General features: G+C 36.6%; 1 protein-coding gene across 10 annotated transcripts in view; it reads left to right on the top strand.

Moving 5' to 3' along the window:
* Positions 1-25,950, top strand: part of AP3B1 (adaptor related protein complex 3 subunit beta 1) — a 185,934-nt gene that overhangs the window by 127,995 nt on the left and 31,989 nt on the right. Inside the window, exon 23 of one of the 10 annotated variants that reach the window (XM_045571659.1) lies at positions 18,642-18,665. The exons of the other annotated variants lie outside the window; for them this stretch is intronic. Coding sequence (XP_045427615.1) covers positions 18,642-18,650 — 9 coding nt within the window. The 3' untranslated portion in view covers positions 18,651-18,665. Of the gene's footprint in view, positions 1-18,641; positions 18,666-25,950 lie in introns of those variants that run through there. 10 annotated transcript variants of the gene reach the window in all.

Here is a 25,950-nt window from a genome sequence, read left to right as displayed (position 1 = left end):
CTTCAGACTGGTTAAGTCAGTCCAAGACTACTAAGGCCACCTGGAAGTTTAGGGGTTTCCTAAAACTACCCTCAAATTTAATAGTTCACGAGAACAACTCAGAGAACTCAGGAAAGCAAGATACTTGGGATCACAGTTTTATTATAACAATAGGATACAAATTAGAACCAGCCGAAGGAAGAGATACATACAGGTGATTCAGGATGAGTTCTAAATTCAAAGCTTCTGCCTTACCATCCTGGCATTGAAGTATTGCCAACTAGGGAAGCTTACTAAGCTTCCAGAGTCTTTATTGCGTAGACGAGATTGAATTACTGCAACATGGTTGAACTCAATCTCCAGCCCTCCCCTCCCGGTCAGGCTGGTTATCAGTGACCAAAGCCCCAGTCCTTTAATCATATGATTGGTGTTTCTGATGTAGCCATTCCCATTCTGAGTTAATAGCTTAGCATAAGCTATCTAGAGATCCACCATGAATCACTGCGTGGGCATAAACTACCAGCGAGGTATGGTCCCCAGGGGCCCACCATGAATTATAAAGACACTGCTATCATTGGGGAAATTCCAAGAGTTTAGAGGTTACCTCTCAAGCGCTAAAGCAAAGTCCAGACCTCTCTTTAAGTGAAACCAAATTCCTTACTACATGTATGCTAATTAAGTGTTTTATTTAACAAGTATTTGTTCAGGCCAGAATATGAGGCAGGTGCCAGATATATAGTAGTGAACAAGATTGGCTAGGTTCCTGCCCTCAGGAGTTTATAGCTAAGTGGGAACATAAAAAAGAAATGCCTCAAGGCAGTAAGTATAATAAGTACTTTCATTTGTGACATAGTTTTTCCCATTTGGGAATTTCTGTGGCTGTAAGTTGTCCTTAATTGTTGTTATTTCTCTGATTGTGTACAAAAATAGTATTACTTTATATTGGCTAATCTCCATAGTCCCACCTATTTCCCTCTATACTATTATAACTTAACTTTTGACATTTAGGAGAGTGTAAAATTTAGAAATCTGAACTACTTTCCTCACTTATAAGAAGCAGAAGGATAATTGTCACAGTTCATGCTATCCACTGTCTGCTTTCCTTGAATTGTCTCTGCGGAGCGTCACTTCCCCAATGAAGGAGTAAAGGCTCGCAATGGCAGGGTGGAGTCATCAGCAGCAACAGCATTAAACTAAGGTCTCTGCAGGTTGTTAAGGGTAACCAGCCTGGAATTTCCCATGACCAACAAAAAGATAGCATTTAGTTTATCAGTATGACCAAGAAGCCTGTAATTTAATTAAGACGTCCTACCCCCTCAAGGATTTACAAGCTGAAGGGTAAGAAAAGGAAAACCCGCGAGTAATAAACTTGAATTTGAGCAGGCAGAGTGAGGCAAAGAAAAGGTATTTTCTATACCTTTTACAAACCAAATATTAGCATCTTTAGTTCTGTCAGGTTCCTTATCTGGGGACTATAGAAAAAGCGGCTAGGGCCGGGTGGCTCGGTTGGAGCATCGTCCCTCACACAAAAGGTGCAGGAAGGTTCCTTTAAAAAAGTGATCATTATAGAATATAGAGGTAATATATTGAGGGATTAATTCCAAGAACATCCCATGAAAGAAAAACCAGAGTTGCAAAAAGAGAAGCCCAACTAGAGAAGCCTAGTCAGGGCACATACCTAAGTTGTAGGACCTATCCCTGGTCAGGGTATGTATGGGAGGTTGTTTCCCTCTCACATCAATGTTTCTCTCTCCCTCTCTCTCAAATCAATGAACATATCCTCGGGTGGGGATTAAAAATAGACTTAAAATAAATTTTAAAAAATGGCTAGCAACTAGGCTTAGAGCTTTTGTTATTGACAGCGATTGCAATTAATTGAAATTACAACTGTCCATGATTAGGGATGAGGTCCTGACCCCATTTGAGTTATCCGCAATTAATTGCAACATAAAGAGTATCTATCAGACATGCTTTCAGTATTTGGGATTATTAGAATAATTGTGTATCATAATGATGACAGTTGTAATTGACTCTGAAGTGGATTTTTGTCTTAAGTCAATCTCGCTCTCTCATTTGTACTGGGCTAGGGCATTTTAGTATGATTTTCCAGCCTGCTTGTCTTGTGCTGCCAGAGTGTCAGCTTTCTTCTAGTTTGTCTTCAAGACAGATTGCTTTGCAGGAAGTCTTTGAATATAAGCATTTACTAGGTCGTGTGCCAGATGTTTCTTGAATATGTGATCCCATTTCTAAAACAAAAGATAATACATCTGTGCTATTTTTCTAATAAGGTAAAACAGCTACCTTTTTAAAAAAAATTTGTATTTTACCCTGTACTTTGCAAATGTAAGATATATTCAACCCTTGGGTTAAGAGACAAGTCTAGTTAAATTCCTGAGTTTAGAGGAGAAAGAAATTATAAGTCAAAATTAAAAATAATTTTGTCATTTCAAATTTGGAAAAAATCCTTTATTTGTTCTGATGAGAATGTCAGGAGTCATAGAACTGTGGTAAAAATAATGAAAAATCACTGGCCTGGGTCTGCTTAAATTGAAAACATTTTTTAATTAAAATTTGACAGTATTTTGTTCTTCCATTGCGAAGCCATGTCCCATCTTATTTCTCTATTTAATTCTCTTCTGGGTATGAGTAGCTTTAATTTTTAAATTAAACTTTAAGGTGTGCCATACTATTGCTTTGACACTATTTCTACACTATTCCAGAGTCTCAGAGTTAGTAACAGCACTATATTTGCTTCCTTCCCTAGATTATAAAAAGGAGCTATTTTTTAAAAGGAGACTGTAATTCATTTTTAGTTGCAGGGGTGTTATTGCAAAGTATTTTTCATTTGGCTTAAGCAAATATATGCCAATCTAACAATCTTAAGTCCTGACTGGTGAATAATACTCATAATGCTTTGTTGACATTATAATAAAATTCTCCACCAGGAAGAATCCACTTTATGATATGCTAATTATAATTAGTAATGAGTTAGTAATTTTTACTGTAAAAAAAAAGTCAGTCACCAAAACAAAGAAAATATGTATATAAATTTGCAAGAATTTTAAGGATTAAAAAAGAGATGATAAAGAAAGCTTTGGACATTCCTTCTACTTTGTGGTAGTAGTTCCTTTTGCTGTGGGTTCACTGTTTTCAGAGCTTATTTCATGGAATATCTACCGACTTCTTTTCTATGAGTATGGTTTTTAACTTTTGTTTATTATAATTAAATGTACTATAATAAGAAATAATAAGAGGTTTTAAAAACATCACTTGTTTAGAAAAGACTTAATCTTTTATGGCAATTTTATTTTACTTATGCAAAGTTAATTGAACTTTGTGTTACTGTCAACTATTATATTTCAAATTGTGCATGCTACATGTTATAGTTGCAGTGAAAACTAATGTTTTTTAAGCCTTACAATATCTTAGATTATTATGCACTGGCCAATCACGTGTTATTATTTAATCCCACATCAAGTTAACTTTTGTTACCTTTGTTCTTCTTTTTATAAAGCTTGCCAAAAATTTTCTGAACATATGGCAGGGCATAGTATGGAAATTAGGTATTATTTTAATAGTAGTAAATCTTTGCCATCAGAAATCTGACCTAAACATGGAAAATATTATTGTGATACTTACACTTACTCTTCAAAGGAAAAGAAAATGAATTTAACTATAGGGCAAGCACATGCCCAACTAACACTGATAAACTAATTTATTACTAGAGAGAAGATAGCTTGGAGTAAAAATAGATAAGTAAAGTATATGACCCTAATAGCAAAGAGAAGTAAAAGCCACTTATCTTAGAATATATCAGACACACTATTATTCAAATCATTCAGGAATATAATTACAGATGGTTTTTATAGCCCTAGCAATAATGGTTATTTCTTTAAACTTGCAGTTGTTTCACATTATTGAATATATAAATATCTCCTCCATATATTAAATACTGAAGAGCTCTCTTACACTTATGCTAAAAACAAAAATTTTTTTTAGTAAGTTCTGCTTTAAAATGCATAATTTAGATTAAGAGAGATATAACCAAATGTAATATGTGCATCTTGTTTGAATCCTGATTCAAGCAAACCAGCTCTGAAAAAAACATGTATTATAGTCAGGGAAATGTGAACATTGACTGTATTATACATGAACTTAAAGGGAATTTGTTTCTTTCAGGTGTGATAATAGAAAGTTTTCTTTAAAAGTCTTTATTAGAAACACAAACCAAAGTGTTTACTGATAAAAGTATATTATAGCTACAATTTGCTTTTAAATAATTCAGAAGTGAAGTAAAGTTTGGATTAAACAAAATTGGACAAATGATACTTTTTGAAACTTAGTGATGAGTACACTTGTTCATTGTATTAGTTTTTGTTTTTGTGGATATTTGAAAGTTTTCATAAGATACTTGAAGTACATAATTTTAGAAACTTGTTTATTTCATTTTCTCAGTGAGGCTTTGACATCAAGGTTTATAGAATATGTGACCTACCAAAATTATCTTATAAATTTAAGCTGGTACACCAAAATTTGAGTTCTGTTCAGATTGTTATCTGTGAAATTAGAAGACTCAAGATGGTTTCTAAGAATCTTTCCAATTCTAAATTTCTAGACGTTTATGGGATACTAAGTGGAAATACTTTAGCAAACATCATGAGCATATAAGAAGTATTCATTAGAAGTATGAAAGAAGTAATAAAACTTGGACTCTGAGTCTCTGTAAGATAGGGCAGGGCCTTTTTATTGGCCTTTCTGTTTCCAGTGCTTGATACATAATGGGTGCTTATCATAAGTATGCAAAATGAATGGAATTAATCTTTTCCCATTTTCCAGCTTTATCATTAGAGACCATCCCCACTGGTGTCAGTTTAAAGGGCTGTATTGTTAATGTTAGTTTATTACATCACTGAGAGAATTCTTATCAAGCACATATCTAAAAAGTTGTAGTGCTCCTTACATGTTTCTTTTATTACTTATTTAAGATAGTAAAATGGAGAATAAGTTATTTCTTTAAGTTGTTTGATTAAATGTATCTTAATAACCATTCTTTGTATTTCTTAAATGCTCTCTTAATTCGGCTGAACATACAGCCTGATAAACTGAGAAACTAAAGATATTTTTTTAAATATATTTCTGTCAATAGAGCATATCTCCTGAAAATTTAAAGCACATCTTTCTAAGGTAACATTTACCTCCTTACATCTTTAGCAGCTATCAGACATGACATGGGACATATTCATTAACCCTAAAAATTTTCATCAGAATCATGTACTGAAAGGGGGCAGCCCCGGCCAGACAAGAGGCTCATTTCAATTTTAACGGATATAATTAAAGGTTAATTCACTGAGTCAGGATTAATGAGGAAAGTATAAATGATAGGCAAGCAGCTGCCTTTATAATACAAGATTAGAACAATACAATTACAATAAGAATTAGAAAAAATCAACTTCTAAAAAAGATCCATTAATGAACAAATTAAATTGTAATTTCTAAACATGAATATATAAGATAATACTTCTTAAGGAATCTTTAAATTGATGTATAATTTAGCATATGTTCTCAAATGTAGAAATGATGCTTAACATTAAAAACTTTCATTATTAGGAAGTTGCCAAAAATATACATACACACACACACACACACACACACACACACTTACATACTAGAGGCCTGGTGCACGAAATTCATGCACAGGTGTGTGTATCCCTCAGCCCAGCCTTAACCCTCTCCAATCTGGTCCCCTTGAGGAATGTCCCTCTCACAGTCCAGGACTGATGTCTCCCAACTGCTCGCCTGCCTGCCTTCCTGATTGCCCCTTACTGCTTCTGCCTGTCAGCCTGATCACCCGCTAACCACTCCCCTGCCAGCCTCCTTGATGCTTAACAGCTCCTCTGCCAGCCTGTTTGTCCCTAACTGCCCTCTCCTGCAGGCCTGGTCCCACATCCCCCCCCAACTGCTCTCTTCTACAGACCTGACCTGTGTCACCCCCAACTGCCCTTTCCTTGCAGTCCTGGTCAACTCCAACTTCCCTCTTCTGCCAGCCTGGTCATCCCTAACTGCCCTGCAGGCTTGATCACCCTCAACTGCCTTCCCTTGCAGGGCTGGTTCCTCCCAACTGCCCTCTCCTGCTGGTCTGATTGCCCACAGCTGTCCTCCCCTGCTGGCTATCTTTTGGCGGGCATCTTGTGTCCATAAGGGGCAGTCATCTTTGACCACATAGGGGTAGCCATCTTGTATGTGATGGTCAATTTGCATATTATTCTTTTATTAGATAGTATAGAGGCCTGGTGCACGGGTGGGGGCTGGCTGGTTTGCCCTGAAGGGTGTCCCAGATCAGGGAGGGGATTCCCTTGGGGTGTGGGGAGGCCTGGCTGAGGGGCCTTTGGTGGTTTGCAGGCTGGTCATGCCTCCGGGCGACCCAAGTGGAGGCCTTGGTATCTGGGATTTATTATTTTCTATAATTGAAACTTTGTAGCCTTGAGTGGAGCCAAGCCTCCTGCTCACTCTGTGGCCGCAGCCATTTTTGTTGGGATTTATTTATCTTCTATAATTGAAACTTTGTAGCCTTAAGTGGAGACCTGGGTGGGCCAGGGCAGGTGGAAAGCTTGGCTTCTTCCATTGCCGGGAAAACCCAAGCCTCCTGCTCTCTTCGTGACTGCAGCCATCTTGGTTGGGTTAATTTGCATTCTTGTTCTTGATTGGCTGGTGGGTGTGGCTTGTGGCTATAGCGGCGGTACAGTCAATTTGCATATTACTCTTTTATTAGATAGGCTATATATATATATATATCCATATGATGCCTTCAAATGTCAAAAAACAAATCTCACTTTTTATGTACAGTTATCTTTGCCTAAGTAATCATTGATCTTTTTCTCTACCCCACTTTTATCAAGTTGATCTTTTTCTCTACCCCACTTTTATCAAGTACTTATGTTTATACTTTAAATCTACTTTTCTTATAGAGGATATAACTCTTTCTCATCTAGTGGCAATAAGAAAGTTAACATATCTGCCGAAACCGGTTTGGCTCAGTGGTAGAGCATCAGTCTGCGGACTAAAAGGTCCCAGGTTCGATTCTGGTCAAGGGCATGTATGTTGGTTGCGGGCACATCTCTGGTAGGGGTTGTGCAAGAGGCAGGTGGTCGATGTTTCTCTCTCATCAACGTTTTTAGCTCTCTATATCTCCCTCCCTCTCTGTAAAAAATAAATAAAATATTTTTTTTAAAAAAAAGAAAGTTTGCATGTCATTTTCAAGTATAGTACATTTACATATTTTATAATTTTATAATATATATACAGATTTCAAAGAGGAAGGGAGAAGGAGAGAGAGAAACATCAAGGATGAAAGAGAATCACTGATCAGCTGACTCGTACACATCTCCCACTGGAGATTGAGCCTGCAACCCATGCATGTACCTTGGCCAGGAATGGAACCATGACCTCCCTTTTCACAGGTTGAGCCACATCAGTCAGGCCATATTTTATCATTTTTTTTTGTTACAATTTAAACTCAGTGCTCTATTTTATTTATGCAGTTCATATTGCTCTATTTTTCTTTAACCTCAGGACATTAAGCCAAGCTTTTTTTTTTTTTTTTTTTTTTTAATATAATGTATTGATTTTTTTACAGAGAGAAAGAAAGAGGGTTAGAGAGTTAGAAACATCGATGAGAGAGAATCATCAATCAGCTGCCTCTTGCACACCCCCTTCTGGGGATGTGCCCACAACCAAGGTACATGCCCTTGACCGGAATCGAACCCAGGACCTTTCAGTCCACAGGCCGACACTCTATCCATTGAGCCGAACCAGTTTCAGCTGAGCCAAGCTTTTAAGTATGTTGTATATTGCTAGAAAACTACCAAACATTTTGTGTTAAACATCCTTAGCACATAGTTGGGCCCCAGTAAATATTATCATTTTCATCTGTTTTTGTATTATTGTGATTGAAGCCATATACTTTTTTAATTAGTTGAATCCTAAATTCTATTAAATATTTATCTCTGTTATAGAATTCAAAGAGAAGTTGTATCCAATTTAGCCTTATAAATGTAAACAAAATAATTGTCCATCGTAACTGCAGGCAGTGGAAAATTGTTCCTCAAACTGAGGTTTCATAAAAGGAGTTTACATTTTGTCAATCACTCTTGAGTTGATTTAGTATAATGAATCTGTATGCTGGGACAAAGGTGAGTATTGATGCCTAGAAGCTAAATAATCCAGTAACATCACTCCTGGAAAAACATATGGTGCTATTTGAAAACTATGTAGCCTGTGATATATAAAACTATAAGCACTATACTACTTATTACCATGGAAATAAATTGTAAGTATAATACAGATTTACTTGATAAAATGATTTTTTCCCTTTTATTTTTTATTATTATTATTATTATTATTATTATTATTGGTTAAGCTGACAAGTGCAGGAGAATTTGCTTTATGTATACATTGTGGGAAGCCTGAGGAAAATGGATAGTGTTTCCCTGGTATGTAGATTAACCCACACATTATATTTGGAGTGGGACAGCTTGCTGTTTTGAACAATATTTTGACATGAAGAACTCCACAAAATAGTATTTAAGCCCCCTTTGGCGTGGGCAGTTGATAACTTTTCATTCATAATTAGCTCATAGAGAACCGAGAGACATTTCAGGGAAATTGAACTGTCAGTGGGTAGAAACAAGCATTTGACCTCATCACATTGAGTGGGGCCCATCATAATTTGTTCATTTGGTGCCCATCAGCCCAGCCTCATCTCTCATACGGCACCTCGCTGACCTTCCCTCTCCAATTCCGCTCAGTTCAGCTTTAATTATGACTCTGCAGACCTGAAGAAATATTGCAGCTTGCTCTCAAAAACCCTGAACTGCCACTCACCAAAAGATTGGTTTTTAACAGGTAATAAATGCCCAGAAGAAATGGTGCTATGTCCACACTGAGAACTGGGCTTCTTTTGAGGTTTTGCTTGCTCCCAAGTGTGTCACTGTTGCCTAGTGAAGTTTTTATTTCTAACACAGTAAGCTTGTGAGTGAATTCACTGCTGTAAGGAAATATTATGAGTTCTTTGAAGTAGTTAAACTTTTATCCATCCACAGAAGAAATTCATAGTTACTTGGTTATCCAGTGAATTCACTAAGCCTGTGTCCCCTATTGAAAGTTGAGAAACAACTTTTGATTGGTTAGATAAAACATTACTGTTGTTAGAATGCTACATTTTAACTTTTTATTTTAATTAATAATTCCTTTTAAAGAAATAGATAAAAAGTGAGAAGTCATAATTTCTTTGTCTAGCAATGTATTTATAACTTAGCAAATAATTTGGCAGGAGGAATCCTGATGTGTTAACAATATTGTTTTTGCCAACAAAACAGACAAAATGATAGTTTAAAAGAAGCATTCATTTTGCCTACCCTGCCACACCATCTCCCTATCTTATATACATACCCCTGACAATATTTTTGTAAAGCAAGTTGATGCAATCAGAGACTATGTAGGAGGAAAATATAAAGCTTAGGAAATTATAAAGTTTAATTTTTGTTTTCAGATTATATCCCTGAAGCTTTCATTGCAAATAGAAATATTGAAAACTGTAGTCCCATACTTTGTATCCTTGCAGTGAATGTTAAACTGTCAGCAGGATTTTCAGGTCATTTGACAAAAAGGATACAGGTGCAGTAGCTAGCAGTGAAGGTGACTGCTAGTTTCATCAATCACTTTGCCTTTCTTTAAGTTGATACATAATGGACCCCTTCAATCAGCTTCCTTGTTCTTTGTCACTTGTTTGGAAAGAAGAAGAAAAAATAGGAAGGTAGAAAGGCTGGACTCTAAAGTCAAGGTTAGGAAATGAATTGTTATTTACTCAGGGGGATGTCAGCGTGAAGGGGGGCTGGCTCTTCATAAAATGTTGCGTTTGTCAATGGGTGATAATTCGCAGTTTGAAGCGTCACATGGGTCTTGTTCAGTGACACTGCTAACATAGTGATTCTAAATGTGAATTTGAAATTTAGACATAGCTTTGTGATAGTTACATGTTTTTTGTCAGAAAATGTTCTTACACAGGCATGTTTTACCTTTGGGAATTACATCAAACTGTTTAGTCACAGAGCATATCCATAGGTAGATTGTGAATATTTGCCAGCTACTGGCAATTTCCAGTTCCACCATACTTAATAGAATTGGAAATTTTCTTAAAATCTTTGAAAAAATAATTTGACATAGAAAATCTATAGATGTACTGCCCAACAAGTTCGAATGCTTTGTTATTGTAATTTTAAACACTCAGGGAATAAGTAAAATAGTTAAAGGAAATGCTCAGAATTAGTGTCTGACTTATTTGAACTGTTTCTTCCTTAGGAAACTATATTTTAACTAATTTTTAAAAGAATGATACACATCTGGAGAGGGTTATCAGTTCTTCAGTCTTCCGATAAGGGGACACAGGGAATCATAACATATCTTTTTTTAATACCTGACCAGATTGTATATATTCTGAAACTCACCAGTGTGCCTTTTAAGTTATATTTTTATAGATATGTGGCTCAATGCTTATTTAAAAGCTGTCAACCAAAAGGAGCCATTATATATCAAGAAGCAGGGAAATGATCTGAGCAAGTATCAGATCAAACATAAAAATTACCCAGCATGCATATATGTAATTTCTCAGTTCTTTGAGACTTCCAAAAATAGTTTGGGTAGAATAGTGAATACAGGTTAATGTCTGTACATTCTTTGCAAACTTGATATCAGTGGATGGAGTTAGTTTTCTTGCTTCTAGTAAAAGCTTTGGAGATTATAGTGACAGGTTTAAAACACACACTAATATTTTTATTAATAAACATGAACAGAGTGTACTCCATATTCTAAAGCAGATTTTTAAAAAAGTAATCCATCGTTTCAGTTTTGAGACACATCTTTCTGTTATGGAAACAATCATGAACACAAGAGTGCAGGAGAGAATGAGTAGGGAGTGCTGAAGGTTTGTATAAAGTATTTTGGGTTCTTGGCAGAGGAAATGACTAACATTTTCAGAGATGAATTCTTTATTTTGGATTATGATACTGAATGCCTTCTGTAATATGATTTGTAGATGTGAAATTTCTACCAAGAACTGTTTTGCCATTCTACATGTGTTTCTGTCAGACTAACACAGATTGAATTTTTTCCGAGCATCATTTGCTTATATTTCTGGTGGTTCAACTTTTCTCACATAAATTTGATTACATAAGCGCCCACTGGTACACCTGTGGTATTTATCCCAGCACTTACAACATTAACTCTACACAAGTAGTTGCAAAATGCTTAAGAATCTGGATTCAGAGACTCGGTATGACCTCAGAGAAAAATGGCTTTAGAAAAGCTAACATTTTTAAAAGTTCCTTCAGAATTATTTTTCTTTTAATACCTACTTGTTCTGTTCCTCCCAAACCCTTAGTTTTCTTGTTTCCTTCTTTTATCTCCACTGAAACTTGTCTTTTTTGTGCCTCATTACCCAAATGTCTGTAATTACTACTGCTTATAGAAATCCCCTTTTGTTTGTACAGAACTCATATAAAATGTTCCTATTTGTGCATATTTGATTAAAAAAAAACTAACTAAAGAGGGATAAGAGCTTGACTTAGATAGTATGCAGTGCATTAGGTTGGAGCCTTTGGAAGACAGTTCGTCTTGTGGGTTGTTTTTTTGTGTTTTGTGTTTTTTTTTAATTATTGGTTTTCAGTACCTGTTAACTGAATGGATAAAAATCAACTCAATATACTCATTTAAAATATAGAAAAGTTATTGGTGGAGGGGCATTTTTAAAAACCAGTTCTCTAAATGATTCTGACAAATAACTGTCCAAGTTTGAGAGCCACTGAAATTCATTAGTGTTCAAGCTTAAGTACAATGAAAAAATACTATAGGTAAAGCAGAATTTTTTATGTTTTTCAGATCACAGACTAGCCATTGAAAATGTATACAAATAAACATTTGTACCATAGACCCATAGGTAGATTTTACAACACAAACATTCAGAAACGTAGTTTTCAACTAGGCATCAAATACCTTTATTAGTTTCTTATTGCTGATGTAGCACATTACCACAAACATGGTGGCTTATAACAGTGTGAATTAATTATCTTGCAGTTCAGGAGGTCAGAAGCCCAAAATGGGACTGAGCCAAAAGCAAGGTGTCAGCAAGGCTGTGCTCCTTTCTGGAAGCTCAGGGAGATAATCCTTTATTTCGTCTTTTCCAGCTCTTCAAGGCTGGCCACACCCTTTGGCTCAGGCTCCTTCCATCGTCAAAGCCAGCAGTGACCACTTGAGTTGTTTTCATACTGCATCACTCTGACACTGACTCCTGCCTCACTCTTTCTGTTATAAGATTCATATAATTACATGGCTCACCCAGATAATCTAGGAAAATTTTTCTGTCTCACATTTAGTTGGTTAATTCCCCTTTATCATGCATTATTACATATACATGGGTTCTGTGGGTTGGGACATGGATACTTTTGGGAGGACATGATTTTGTATACCACTTCACCCATAGACCCTGTGGGGAAAGGAAGATGACTCATACTCATGCCTCACCTATCCAATTGCAGAGGAGAGGAAAGGTAGGGTCATGGCTTTTCTGGAGATCATTTTGATGCTGCGCCACACATAACGGGGTACTCTTTGATCTTTGATGGCACCCTGGCACTCAATATACCTACAATTCCAGTGGAGCCCTGCTATAGGGATTTTGCCAGCTGACGTTTTTAGATCAATCATATTATTTAAATTTCATATATTTATATTTTCCTCAAGCTATTTTTATGCTTTTTTAAAATCAGAATTTTTATTTAAAAAATTTTATCGGTTTACACTTTTTGGAATCAGAATTATAATAGCATTTTTCATTGATTTACCTCAGTAGGTTATGGAAACAAACCTCAAATAACATGAATTTTATGCTGAGACTTTAAAATATTTTAAAACATTTTAAGTATATACTACTCTGAAATATAAATATAAGCACAAATAACTAACTTGTGCTATTTAGGCAGGAGAGAATTCAAAAGTTATTTAAATTTTTTAATTATGCAAAAATGTGTAAAGAAATTGTCTAGGCTTAGCACTTTATTTACATGGTGCATAAGAATAAGGTTAAATAATAATATGAAATCCATAAAATTAAATAACATGTAAATTAAACTATAAAAATGTGAAAATAGAATGTAATACAATTGTGTGCTGGAAGTATGGTCAGAAAGAGGTGAATGAACAAATTGGGGTTTGAGCTGAGCATTGTATGATGGATGGTATTCGATATTTAACTAAATCATTACTTATGATTTAAGTAAATCAGGAACTAACCAGGGAGATCTATGTGCAAAATTGATAAAGTAAGTAATGCACTAAAATTTAGAATTAAAATTGGAGGACGGTGCTTTTAGATTTTTTTAAAGGCTTATTATTTCATTAATATGCTATAGATCTAGGAATTCCTGTTCTTGAAATGACACTTTCTGAAAAGACCACAGATAAGAAGAAATGGAAATTGTTTACAAGCCTATGATTAGATCCCCCGGGGTAGTTCCTTTTTCTTTGGTATGTTATGTGAAGTGCACTGGCTGTCAGACTTAGGGCTTTAAACCAAATGGTTGACTTAATTTTTTCTTCCCTTAGCTTAATATGGGAGGAACCTCAGAGCCCACTGCTGCCTCATCGCAGTGTAAAATTAGTGGAATAGTGGCAGAAACAATTTGTTCACTCAACTCTTTCTGACTATACTTCCAGATAGCAAGTAAGGAGCTGAAAGTTAGACTTTGCCATGAGTTAACTCAAGTAAAAGAGGATGGTAAGACTATATTCATGCCACAGGTACTCTTGGAATGACTTAGCTCTGACTCCTTTCTTGTTTGGGTCATATCTTCAGTACACTCTTAGAGTAGACAAACAAATGACAAGGTGGTGGGCAGTATCCTGTATAGAAATTGTACCGTGTTCTGGACACCGACCTTTTAAAAAGCAATACATCATTCTCCATCCAACAAATGCCTGCCATGGCCAATAATATGTTGGCATGTCCATTTTCGGCTTATAGTACAAAATAAATGAAAGCCAAGGACATTACAATTGGGAGGGAAGGAGAACTATTATTTAAAAGGCTTTTAAATGATGTCACTATATATTCTTTTAACAACATCCTCTAAAAGCCTTTGGAAAAAAATAGTCCCTTCCTCCTTCTGTTGTTAACAAAGACCGTACTAGGGACCGCTCTTTAAAAGGCTGTTAAATGGTGATACTATATTTTTTAACATCAACCTCATTTAGAAACCTTTTAGAGAATAGTCCTGTTCACCCACAACTAACACAGAGAAAAAGAACATGGGGAAGGGATTGCTTTTTAAAGGCCTCTGGATGGTACTATCAATAAATACAGCACTATTGTTTTTTAAAGCCCTTCTCCATTGGTGATTCAGCTTTTTTATATGTATTTTTAACTTCCTGACCTTATTGTATATGACATTGGTGTTTTAACATTGACTGAAAATTCAATTTACTAATAATCTCAATAATGCCTTTTATTGAACAGCTTAAAAATCAATTTCAGAACTCAGTGAAACAGACAGGATATGTATAACTAGCCCCATTTTACAGAAGAGAAAAACAGAAGCTCAGTGACGCTGTAGTTTAGCTGAGGTCTCACTAAGCATGTATGGCTGAGTTGAAACCATAACCAGGTTTCTTGACATATGGTATAGTACCCCACCCAGCTGCTTTAGATTATATTCATTACTTTTTCTTTAATGATAATTTTCATTTCTCCTTTCAATATGTTCAAATACTGAGTTAATTTCTTTTTCTTAGTATAAAAATGGAATTCTATAAGTTTAGTAATAAAGATAGATATGTAGATGGTGGAGGTTTTATTAATACCATAATCTGATAAAGAAATATAAAATATCTCAAAGAATTGAGATATTATGATGTACAGACTTTTCTGAGATTCCTTTTCTTTATGATGTATACTTACGAAATTATCATTTGAAATCCACTTTCAGGTTTCTAGCTTATTAAATAACTGATATTTTAATGATGATACTAATTTCCTTTTATTGGTTTGCTTTTGAAAGTTATTCTGTTGACTAAGGATACTGATTCATAATTAAGATCATATTCACAAAAATTCCTCGGTTATCATTAATATTTGGAAAGAAATAAATGCTGGTCCTTCCCACTTACTATTCAGATCTCTGAAGGAGAGAAAAAAATCTCTCCACTTACTTGCATTACTGACCTTCATTTTTCTTAATCACAAGGAACATTTTGTGTATATTGAAAATCGAGTCATAGCTTATTGCTTGGCAGAAATGATGCTTAAAAATATTAAATTCCATCTTAATTCTGTCACTATTTTTAACCTTATACTAATAAGTGCAATCTTTAATAATAATGGAAGAAGAGTATTTTCATCAACAAAACACTTTCATATGCAGCATTTTTCTGAATCCTTATAAAACAGTCCTACAAATTAGGTAGTGTTACCTTTTATTTTACAAATTCAAGCTAAGATAAATTAGTTTTCTTCTTATCAAATAACTTGAATGCCTTCTAATTAAAATTTAGTGTTTTCTTTCTTACCACTGCCAACTCTAACTGCCTGACAAGAAGGAAGTATAGCCTTCCTTATTTCTGAAGAAAAATGCTCCATATGTCACTGTACAAAAATGTACAGTCTCAGAATACATGGGCCAGTGCTGAAGTATGAGCACCTAGGACCTAATTGCAGCACTTGATCCAGAAAAATTTAGGACTTTAATGAAAAGAAAGCTGAGTCATCAGAAGGCTTTGCTATCACAGACATGGACTCTAAAAAGGTTCCTGTGTAGTAAATCACATTCTTCTCCCCATGTCTACCTTCTCACTGATGCATTTAAAATATACATGCACAAATCGGGCAGAAATAAACAATGTGTGTGTGTGTGTGTGTATGTACATGTGCTTGTGTGTTTCTAGTCTCGAAGGACCCATTTCCCCATCTTTGTTCTATGGCAGGAATTTCTCAGCAGCTATGGCACCTCTGATTGGCATCTATGATGTAAAAGGATCTTCTTCCCCTCTATCAGATTCAACGAAAGCATCACTAAAGAGTCCTGTTACTTGAAATTAAAGTAGCTGTAATAAAGCTGCCTTTCCAATTAGCGCATCATCTAAGATACCTTTTTCTTCCTCCAGGACTTCAGATGAGATCCATATCCCCCTGTCTCCTCACTACATTCCTTTAAATACAAGCAGCATGGCCAGTTTTTAGATGCAGTGGTCCCATAAGTAAAATATGTCAAACAACTAACGATTTCCCTCTTCCACATACTTGTATAAAGTACTGTTACATAGCCTAGCTTTTCCATTTGGATCTTGCTGTCCTATAGGAAGTATTCTCAGCATGACCTCCTGACTCAGAATGCTCTATAATTCTGTCTTTGACAAAATCATTATTTCCAGCAGGAGTGTTTATATGATGCTCCCAGCTGTTGCATCTAGGTCATTCCCTTAAATTTAAAAAAATATATATATTTTTATTGATTTCATAGAGGAAGGGAGAGGGAGGGAGAAACATAAATATCAACGATGAGAGAAAATCATTGATTGGCTGCCTCCTGCATGTCGCCTACTGGGGATCAAGCCCACAACCCAGGCATCTGTCCTTGACCAGAATTGAACCTGGGAGCCTTTAGTACACAGCCGACACTCTATCCACTCCAGTGTTCAGCAAACTCAGTCAGCAGAGCCAAATATCAACAGTACAAAAATTGAAATTTCTTTTAAGAGCCAAAATTTTTAAACTTCTTCTAATGCCACTTCTTCAAAATAGACTCTCCCAGGCCATGGTATTTTTGGGAAGAGCCACACTCACGGGGCCAAAGAGCTGCATATGGCTCCCGAGCTGCAGTTTGCCAGCCACAGCACTAAACCAAACCATCTAGGGTTAGGCCATTCCCTTTTTACCCTCATTTCCCTTGTTTTTATGAGGCCCATCCCATGTTACTATACCCTTCCCTTTCTTGTCATTCTCATCTGGGGATATCTCCATCACTTATCATATTCAGTGAAGATCTTGGTATCTTACACATCTCTCCACCCCACCACCATCCTGGGAGACTTCTATATACACATTAATAATTTGTGCAGTGTGTCACAGCCTCTTGACCTGCTTAGTTTTCATAACTTTCCTGTACTGAATTGTAGCCACACATTCCTTTATTTTAATTCTGAAATCTTATTTTACTCCCTCACTCGTGCCTGCCATGTTCATCAGGCACTACTTCCCTCCAAATTTTCTTTTTATGTTTAGCCTAGATTTACAACAACCCTGGAGTAAGATGGTCATTTCCTCATTTCACAGTATGAACACTGAAGTCCCTAGAGTTTTGGGGGTTTTTCAGTGTCCTAGGGGTTATGAGTTACAGAGCCGGAGTTTCAGCGAGGGTCTGTCTGGCTTCAAAGCCAAGCACTTTCCACCACACCTCACTAAGCATATAAGGGAGGCACATTTTGAAAGACTTCTTTTTATAGGAGTCTGGGGTACTGGTTGGTGTGTAAGGGATTTTAAGGCAGGGAGACCAATTTGAGTAAGCAGAAGGGAGCAAAAGATTTGGAGGGACACAAATTGTTAATTATGGTCAAACCTAAGGGGGATTTTGCTTATATTCCCATACAGTTTGAAATAACTTTCAATAAACATGCACTACTTTTGCAATTTGAAAGAAAAAAAAAATTAGTGTTTTAAATGTCAATCAAGACCTGAACCAGCAGCTTAGGCTGGTGGTAGATAGACAGAAAAGAAGGAAATGAATACAAGAGACATCAAACTTGTCAACTAGATGTTGGAGGACAATGAGGATGTCAACAGTAATGCGAAGATTCTGAACTTGGTTACAATGGAAGAGTACACCAAAATTTTTATTTTTTATTTTTTCATATTATGTCATTGATACTGTCAATGAGAAAGCAATAAAACTGTTAAGGTCTCAAGTCATTATCACATCTATCAAATAACACAGCACATGTTGTTATATAAAATGTTTTGGTTCTAATGAAATTTGTTGTAACCAATTACAGGAAACTTTCTGCTAAGCACTTTGAAAACCAGACTGAGTTTTGTTTTTATTAGGAACCTTAAAACGAAAGTCAGAAAAAAAATATTGGAAAGAATAGTAAAACACATATATAAGAGTAGTATAATATATTTGTATTCATTTTTTAGAACTTTTTTTTTTAATTTCCATGGGAGTAGTAAATAAAAGTATGTGTGCATCATTTCAAATTTCTTAAAAGTATTGACAGTAAAGCTTACACATTATATTTGGGGAGGAGAAAAAGTAGGATATTATTATAAAGTAATTTTCTCCTCATCTCAACACCAATGTAAATTGAATACATCCTATACCAGAGGGTCAACAAATGTTGTAAAAGGCAAGATAATACTTTTAGCTTTGCAGGTGTTAAATACTGAGCTCTGCCATTCTAATACCAGGGCAGTCATAGATAATGTAAAAGTGATTGAATATAGCTGTGTTCCAATAAAACTTCATTTATAGACATTGACATTGGAATTTTGTATGACTTTAGTGTCACAAAAAATATTACTTTTCTTTTTCCCAATCATTTAAAAATGCATTATTTGTTTACAGGCTATATGATAACAGGCAGTCAACTAAATTTTACTCATAGGTGTAGTTTCCTGGCACCTGCTTAACACTATGCATGAAGTAAATTAAATGTCAGTTGATAATATAGTTGACTCTTTCTGCAAGTATATTTTTTATAACATATATTATTATCAAAGTAAAAGGTAAAAAACAGTTTCTGAAAAGAATATATATTAATTACTAAAATAAAATACAAGGTATTAGCACAAGTATTTTCTAGAATACCTAAATTTACATATGCTGGGGTGGGCAAAAGTAGATTTACAGTTCTGAATGCATGGAACATGGAATTTATTCTTGTATTATTATTTATTAACGAAATTCATGCACTTGAGGGGGGGGGGGCAGCTTGGCCTGTGCTCTGTCACTGTGCAGGAGCCCCATAATCCATCACCCCAAAGAGGTAGGCCCCTGCAAGACTCACATCCTTGGGCCCAATACCAAGGGCAGGGACTCCAGCCTCACATCCCTGGGGCCTGCGCCAGAGATGGGGACCCAGCCTCATGCAAGGTCCCGCTCACCTGTACCTTCTGTACACAAAGCCTCCTGCTGATCGGTGGTTATGCGTGAAGGTGTCACAATCATTTGCACATTAGCTCTTTATTATATAGATGCATTATTTACATTACAACTAAAAACCTACTCTTGACCACCTCTGTGTAAGGAGGAAGTTATCTCGGGGTTATAAACCATTTATTTAAAGTAATATTTGATGGAAAATTGAAATATATTTGAGTCTATGTTTATCATTATAGCTAAGAGTTAGACACATTTGCACTTTGATTTTTTTAAAATCCTATACCAAGTAGTATGCTCAATGCTATGGATTAAAGGTAGACTCACTTTCTATAATTTACTCAGTAAATAAGACAAAACTGTAGCTTTCTGCATTACAGCTCTATCAGTTGAGAGACACATTTGGTTTTAAAAGTACTAATTTTAAGATGAAACTGTATCTCTGGTCATTCTTATAAGTCACATATCTAAACAGATATGTTATAAAGTAAATCAAACAAAGCTAGATACAAAGAGCATTTTATGTATTGCAGATCTTCATGTTTTTAAAGTTCAAAACCAGAATAGATTGAAAATACATAGAAGTGATTAAGCGACCAACTATGGATTAAAGCATAAAAGGCTGAAAACATTGTTTCATAAAGCTTTACATGGATATGTCAGCTTTGAAATAGTAATGCAGACATTGAACAAGGTTTATTCTTAGGCACCTACTTGACATTCTGTTTTATTTTTCAATTCTCATTTAAATTTTATAATTCAATCATTTGGAGCAGCTATGTTCAAAAGAAGTTTTACAACTTTAATCTTAATAATCTCAAAAAAAAAGCAGACATGCTATGTCATAAAATAACTATTAGTGACTAGTTTGTATCCTATAAATCTAACTTGAGTTGATAATATGGTCCATTACCAGCTAACTGCACAGAGTATTTTTCATTTTACACTCTTCAGTTACTTTTTAGTGAAGTGTTAAAAAATATGAAGCTTTTCTCCTCTCTAAAATTGCACGCTGTCTGTCTGTTATTAGGGAGATAACAGCTCTTATAAATGTTTCAGTAAGCGCTAAGTAGACAGTTATGTGCACTCTCATTCCACGCTTATTTGCTTACTGTAATAAACTGATAAAATATGTGTGGTTTGTCTCTGTGTATCTACAGGCATCATGAGTCACATAGATTTCCTTTAGAAATAATGTTGTGTCTGCAAAATTGATTGGTTATTTTCATAAACCATCTAAAGGTACACAAACGAGTTTTATTATTTAAACATATGCTGTGTAAAGATTTGTAGAGGATTATCTCATTCTTACTTGATGCTTTTTGTTCAGTTAACTCCAGAAGGAGGCTTTTTATTTTAGAGTTATTACAGTTACTGAGCTAATTACCACCTCAAGGATCGTAGTGAGGATGGCCCATATCATTTACTTACAATGCAGCTAGATTTTTACTTCTTTGAACATTAGCAGTTAAATAATTAAATCAAAACTAATGTTTTCAAATATTGTCTTTTCTACTATCCTCTATACAAGTTTTAATATTTAATGGGAAATAATGCTGTTATGTAAAGCTAGATGTTTTGAGAATTAGTGTTTGTATCATAGAAGTCCTTCTAGCTAATGTTTTTCTTTGTGCATGCCTTCAAGAAATATGGTACTTGTTTTTTATTTTGTTTGTTTTTTTACATTCCTATGTAATAAAAGGCTAATATGCAAATTGTCCCCTCCACCAGGAGTTTGACCAGGGGGAGGGGCTGGCCAGCCAACCACCCGAATCTCTCCTTCCTACCCCCTCCACCCCTCGCTGGCCTGGCCCTGTCGACCCTTATTGGGGCGGGATGGCTGGTTCCTACCCATGCATTAATTTGTTGACCGGGACGCCAGTTATATTTTCGTGCACGGGGACAGTGTCCCCTCAGCCCAGCCTGCACCCTCTCCAATTCGGGACCCTTCAGGGGATGTTCAACTCCCGGGGATCGGGCCTAAACCGGCAGTCGGACATCCCTCTCACAATTCAGGACTGCTGGCTCCTAACTGCTTGCCTGCCTGCCTGCCTGCCTGATTGCTCCTAACTGCCCCCCTGCCAACCTGATCACCCATAACTGCTTCTGCCTGCTGGCCTGATGGCCCCCAGCAGCCCCCCGCCCCTTCTGGCCTGGTCACCCACGCAGGCTGCTATTTAGTCATTTGGTTACCTTCACCAACCCCCCTGCTAGCCTGGTCGCCCCATGCAATCTGCTTTTCATTCATGTGGTCATCCCTCACTAACCCCCCTGCCGGCCTGGTTGCCCCATGCGGCCTACTGTTCAGTCGTCTGGATGTCCCCCACGAACCGCCCCCCGCCAGCCTTGTTGCCCGACGCAGCCTGTGTTTAGTTGTCTGGCTGATGGTTTCGGTCATGATGACCCTGGCTTTTTATATATTAGGATAGAAAATTTCTAGTCAGGTCATATCCTAAAACCAATGAATATTAATATTGGTAATCACCACCTATCATCACAGTATGCTCTGTAAGACTAGAATTTTTAGAAACTGTTATAATTGAGCACTCAGCACTAATAAAGTATAGTTATGACAAACACTAGAGGCATAGTATCTGCAAATCTCTGTAATCTTTAAAATAGTAAAATTATGCTTTGATTTGGAAAAGGGATACAATAATGTTTTATACATTGGACATAAAAATGGGGAATAAGTGGAGAGGCAGATCAATATCCTATATAATAAAAGGCTAATATGCAAATTGTTCCCTAGGGAGTTCAGCCTACCAGGAGTTCTACCACTCACTATGACATGTGCTGACCACCAGAGAGCAGTGTGGAACAAAGGAAAGCCTCAGCCAGCAGTTGGCAGCCAGGGGAAGGAAGGCCCTGTTTGGCCCTGATAGCTGGCCAGGCCGAGGGACCCTACCCATGCATGAATTTTGGGTCTCTAGTAATAAATAAGAAAATTATTTATTATTTTTAGCTGAACAGGGTGGCAAGACTACGGCCTCAAGCATTAGAGTTTTAAATCTCAGAATTTTAACCATTTAAGAGAGACTGGATTGACTTCCCAGGTCCTAAACCCATAAATCCTCAGAAAGGGGCACACCAGGCCTTGTGCCCATTTCTGAACAAATTAACCGTGGCCAGGTAGGTCATGAGGTGGCATGAGAACATGCCAGGGTTATCAGGAACTGAACACAGCAAGGTTCCTAGAAGATGGTAGGGTGTGCTGAGCAGACAGTCCCATACCTACTGCTACAGGGTAAAATGCTGGGGAAAGAAGGCCAACATTTAGTCTCCAACCAAGTCAGAGCAACCCTGGCCATTGTATTCCTAATCTTCAGTGTCACAGAATTTACTTGGCACTTCCTTGTCAGCTGTCAGAACACATCATGATACTTCAGAAATCCATAGATACAATTAATCAGGTCATAACATGGACTTTTATAAAGGAAGTCAAAATGAAAAAAAATAGTTTCTACTCTGTAGTGTCTTTAGCAAAGCCACTAGCTCATATGGTGCCATTGTATAGATTCTAAAATGGCAACCCTTGATTGTAAGCTGGAATTTAAGCTCACATACACCCCTCATTCAGGTGCCACTGCACAGCTGTATATATATATGATAGCCCTACTAAGTGTTAATGTAGCTATTTGCAGTAAGTGGATCTGGGAATTGTTGAGTGACCAAAAAAAGGGTGGGAGGTATTAAGAACTGTGAAGGGTATGAAATGTTACCTACTTGCAAGATAGCAGGTTAGCCTGAGACAGTTTACGGATACCTGTAGAGGACACAGGTCAGTTGATTACTCACAGCAATGCAGTGGCCTGTTGTGGCAGAATAACATCGTCTGTGCGGCTTCTCTGTGTTCTGGTTCCTACAGGATGACATGATGAAGGCCAGATGGTGACTGCACGTGCTGTGGGTTGCTTTACACACGAGAGTAACCAGAGTATAGAAGATCCCAGTCTTCTATAAGGGGCTACTAGCAAACCTGTCTTACTTTTGCCCCAGAGAGAGGCATTTACTATTTCCAAAGGCTGTTTGCTATACAAACATCCTTGGGAAAAAATGGTCAGGAGCAAAGTAGTTAATGCCTTTGTTCAAAAAACATGCAGAAACATAAGAGACTTATAGAGAATTGTTTCCTATTGACAGGGAAAGGGAGGGGAAAAGGAACATTGTGCCCCTAGAACAGGGATCAACATACTTTTTCTGTAAAGGGTCCAGATAGTAAATATGTTAGCTTTGCAGTGACTCAGCTCTACCATTGGACAGTAGCCATTGACAATATGTAAGTGAACAAGTATGGCTATGCCAGTAAAACTCTATAAAATACCATATTTGGGCTTGTGGGTTGTGTTTGCTGACCCCTGCCCAAGATCAGTTTTGCTCAAACTTGTTAAATATCTACATTTTTTCTAAAACCTTCATTTTTACAATTCAAATCTATAATAGGTCATTATGTAATTACCATACAATGTGTGTGTGTATTTACATTTAAGAAATTTACTTATGTTTATAAACTGTGAAGTAGGAAAAGCCATTCACAATGTTTAGTATCTTAGAATATAAGCATCTACAGATCATATACACGTTTCTGGAGTATAGGTATCTAATCAGATGTACAAAATATTGTACTAAAATCTGTTCATCAAGTTTATTCACTGGATTTTTAGATTCACTTGTTGATAGATATGTATTTGTTGTTCATAATTTTTATCTTTACCTTTTTCTTCTTCTTCCTCTTCTTAAAGAATACCCTTCGTCATTTCATATAATACTGGTTTGGTGGTGATGAACTCTTTTAGCTTTTTCTTATCTGTGAAGCTCTTTGTCTTCCCTTCAATTCTGAATGATAACTTTGCTGGGTAGAGTAATCTTGGTTATAGAGTACTTATTCATCACTTTGAATATTTCTTGCCACTCCCGTCTGGCCTGCATAGTTTCTGTTGAGAAATCAGCTGACAATCGTATAGGTGCTCCTTTGTAGATAACTGTTTTTCTTTTTCTCTTGCTGCTTTTAATGTTTTCTCTTTATCTTTTGCCCTTGGCATTTTAATTATAATGTGTCTTGGTGTGGTCCTCTTTGGATTCCTTTTGTTTGAGGATCTCTGCGCTATTTCTTTCATCAGGTAGGGGAAGTTTTCTGTCATTAATTCTTCAAATAGGTTTTCAGTATCTTGCTCCCTCTCTTCTTCTGGCACCCCCATAATTCAGATGTTGGTACACTTGAAGTTGTCCCAGAGACTCCTTACACTATCTTCATATTTTTAGATTCTTTTTGCTTTTTGCTTTTACAGTTGAGTGTTTTTTGCTTTTTTTGTATTTCAAATCTTTGCCTTGATGCTTGCAATCCTCTAGTCTGCTGTTAGGTCTCTGTATAATATTTTTTATTTCGGTCAGTGTATCTTAATTTCTAGTTGGTCCTTTTTCATATCCTTGAGAGTCTTACTAAATTTATTAGCCTTTTTTTTAGAAAATTCTTGAAAAACCTTATAACTGGTTTTGATCTCTATATCCAGTCATTTGCTTTCTTTCATTTCTTTCATTTGTGACCTGTTTATTTGTCGCCACATTTTGGCTGCTTCCCTGAGTTGATAGAGCGGCTTTGTGTGCTAGGTGTCCTATAGAGCCCAGTGGCTCAGCCTCCCCAGTTACCTGAGGTGGACACTCATGATGCACCCCTTTGTGGGCTGTGTGCACAGTCTTGTTGTAGTTAAGCCTTGATTGTTGTTGGTATCACTAGGAAGAATTGACCTCCAGGCCAATTGTCTGTGAGGATCAGCTGTATCTATGATAGGAGAACTTCTATGCTGGAGACACCCTTAGGAGAAAAGACTTGCAAAAGCCTCTGTGCTCAGCTTGGATAGGGTGAAGTCTCAGGGCGGAGGAAACAACATTGGCTTCCTGTCAGCCCTGCCCTAAAATGCCCATGTGTCTCCGTGTCCTGCGGTAATTGATGCAAGCATCTCTGAGAGAGAGCCGCCATCGAGTTTTCCTCGCTGTCAGACAGTCCACTTTCTCCCCCAAATGAGTCTGGGTCCCCAAAGTCTCTCCCAGAACTGGAGTTCAGTGCAGTCAGGAGCTTTTGTCTCCCTCCCACTTGAGAAAGCCAGCCGCATACTCAGTTACCATTTCTCTCCATGAGCATGTCTCTATACCTCTGCCTTCTGCAGCTCCTCTGAGTCTCAGTGTGCTTTTCTCTTTCCTTCTAGTTATAGAAATTCCACTCAGCCAGCCTTCCTGTGGTTCTGGATAATGTCCATTTTGTCTTTTAGCTGTAGTTTTGAAATTGTTGTGTGAGGCAGCAGTTTAGGTGTTAACGTATGCCTCTAGCTTGTTTTTTGTTTTTGTTTTCCTTGCATATTTAATATCATCAGTCCATGGCATAGTGAACATGGTGAATAGATTAATATGTACTTGCACACTTATAATAGAAAACTTAGTTTGGGAGAGCTCTTGTTAGGAAATATTTTTGATTAGGCTTGGTTAATTACAAATTGATTTTTTTAAATAAATTTAAAAAAAGCTTGGCCATGTTTGGTCAAGCCACATGCACATGCAATACTTCAGCTTTGAGTGGAAAGATAGCCAGGACATGAGTTTAAAATGGATTATTTCTTCGTTTACTATGCTGCCTCTGATTTCGCTCAAGATTGAGCAGAGAATTTAACTAAAGAAATCTAAAGTTAAATGGAAGAATAGAGAGATGATTAGGCAAGAAAATACTGAGCAGCAGAGGAAAGAGGAATGAGAGATGTTTTGTTCTGCCAAATAATGTAATCAT

This window comes from Pipistrellus kuhlii, unplaced genomic scaffold, assembly GCF_014108245.1.
Source record: "Pipistrellus kuhlii isolate mPipKuh1 unplaced genomic scaffold, mPipKuh1.p scaffold_m20_p_4, whole genome shotgun sequence".
Classification (NCBI taxonomy): domain Eukaryota; kingdom Metazoa; phylum Chordata; class Mammalia; order Chiroptera; family Vespertilionidae; genus Pipistrellus; species Pipistrellus kuhlii.
Note: the sequence above shows the minus strand (reverse complement) of the source record. Positions and strands in the feature narration are given on the sequence as shown.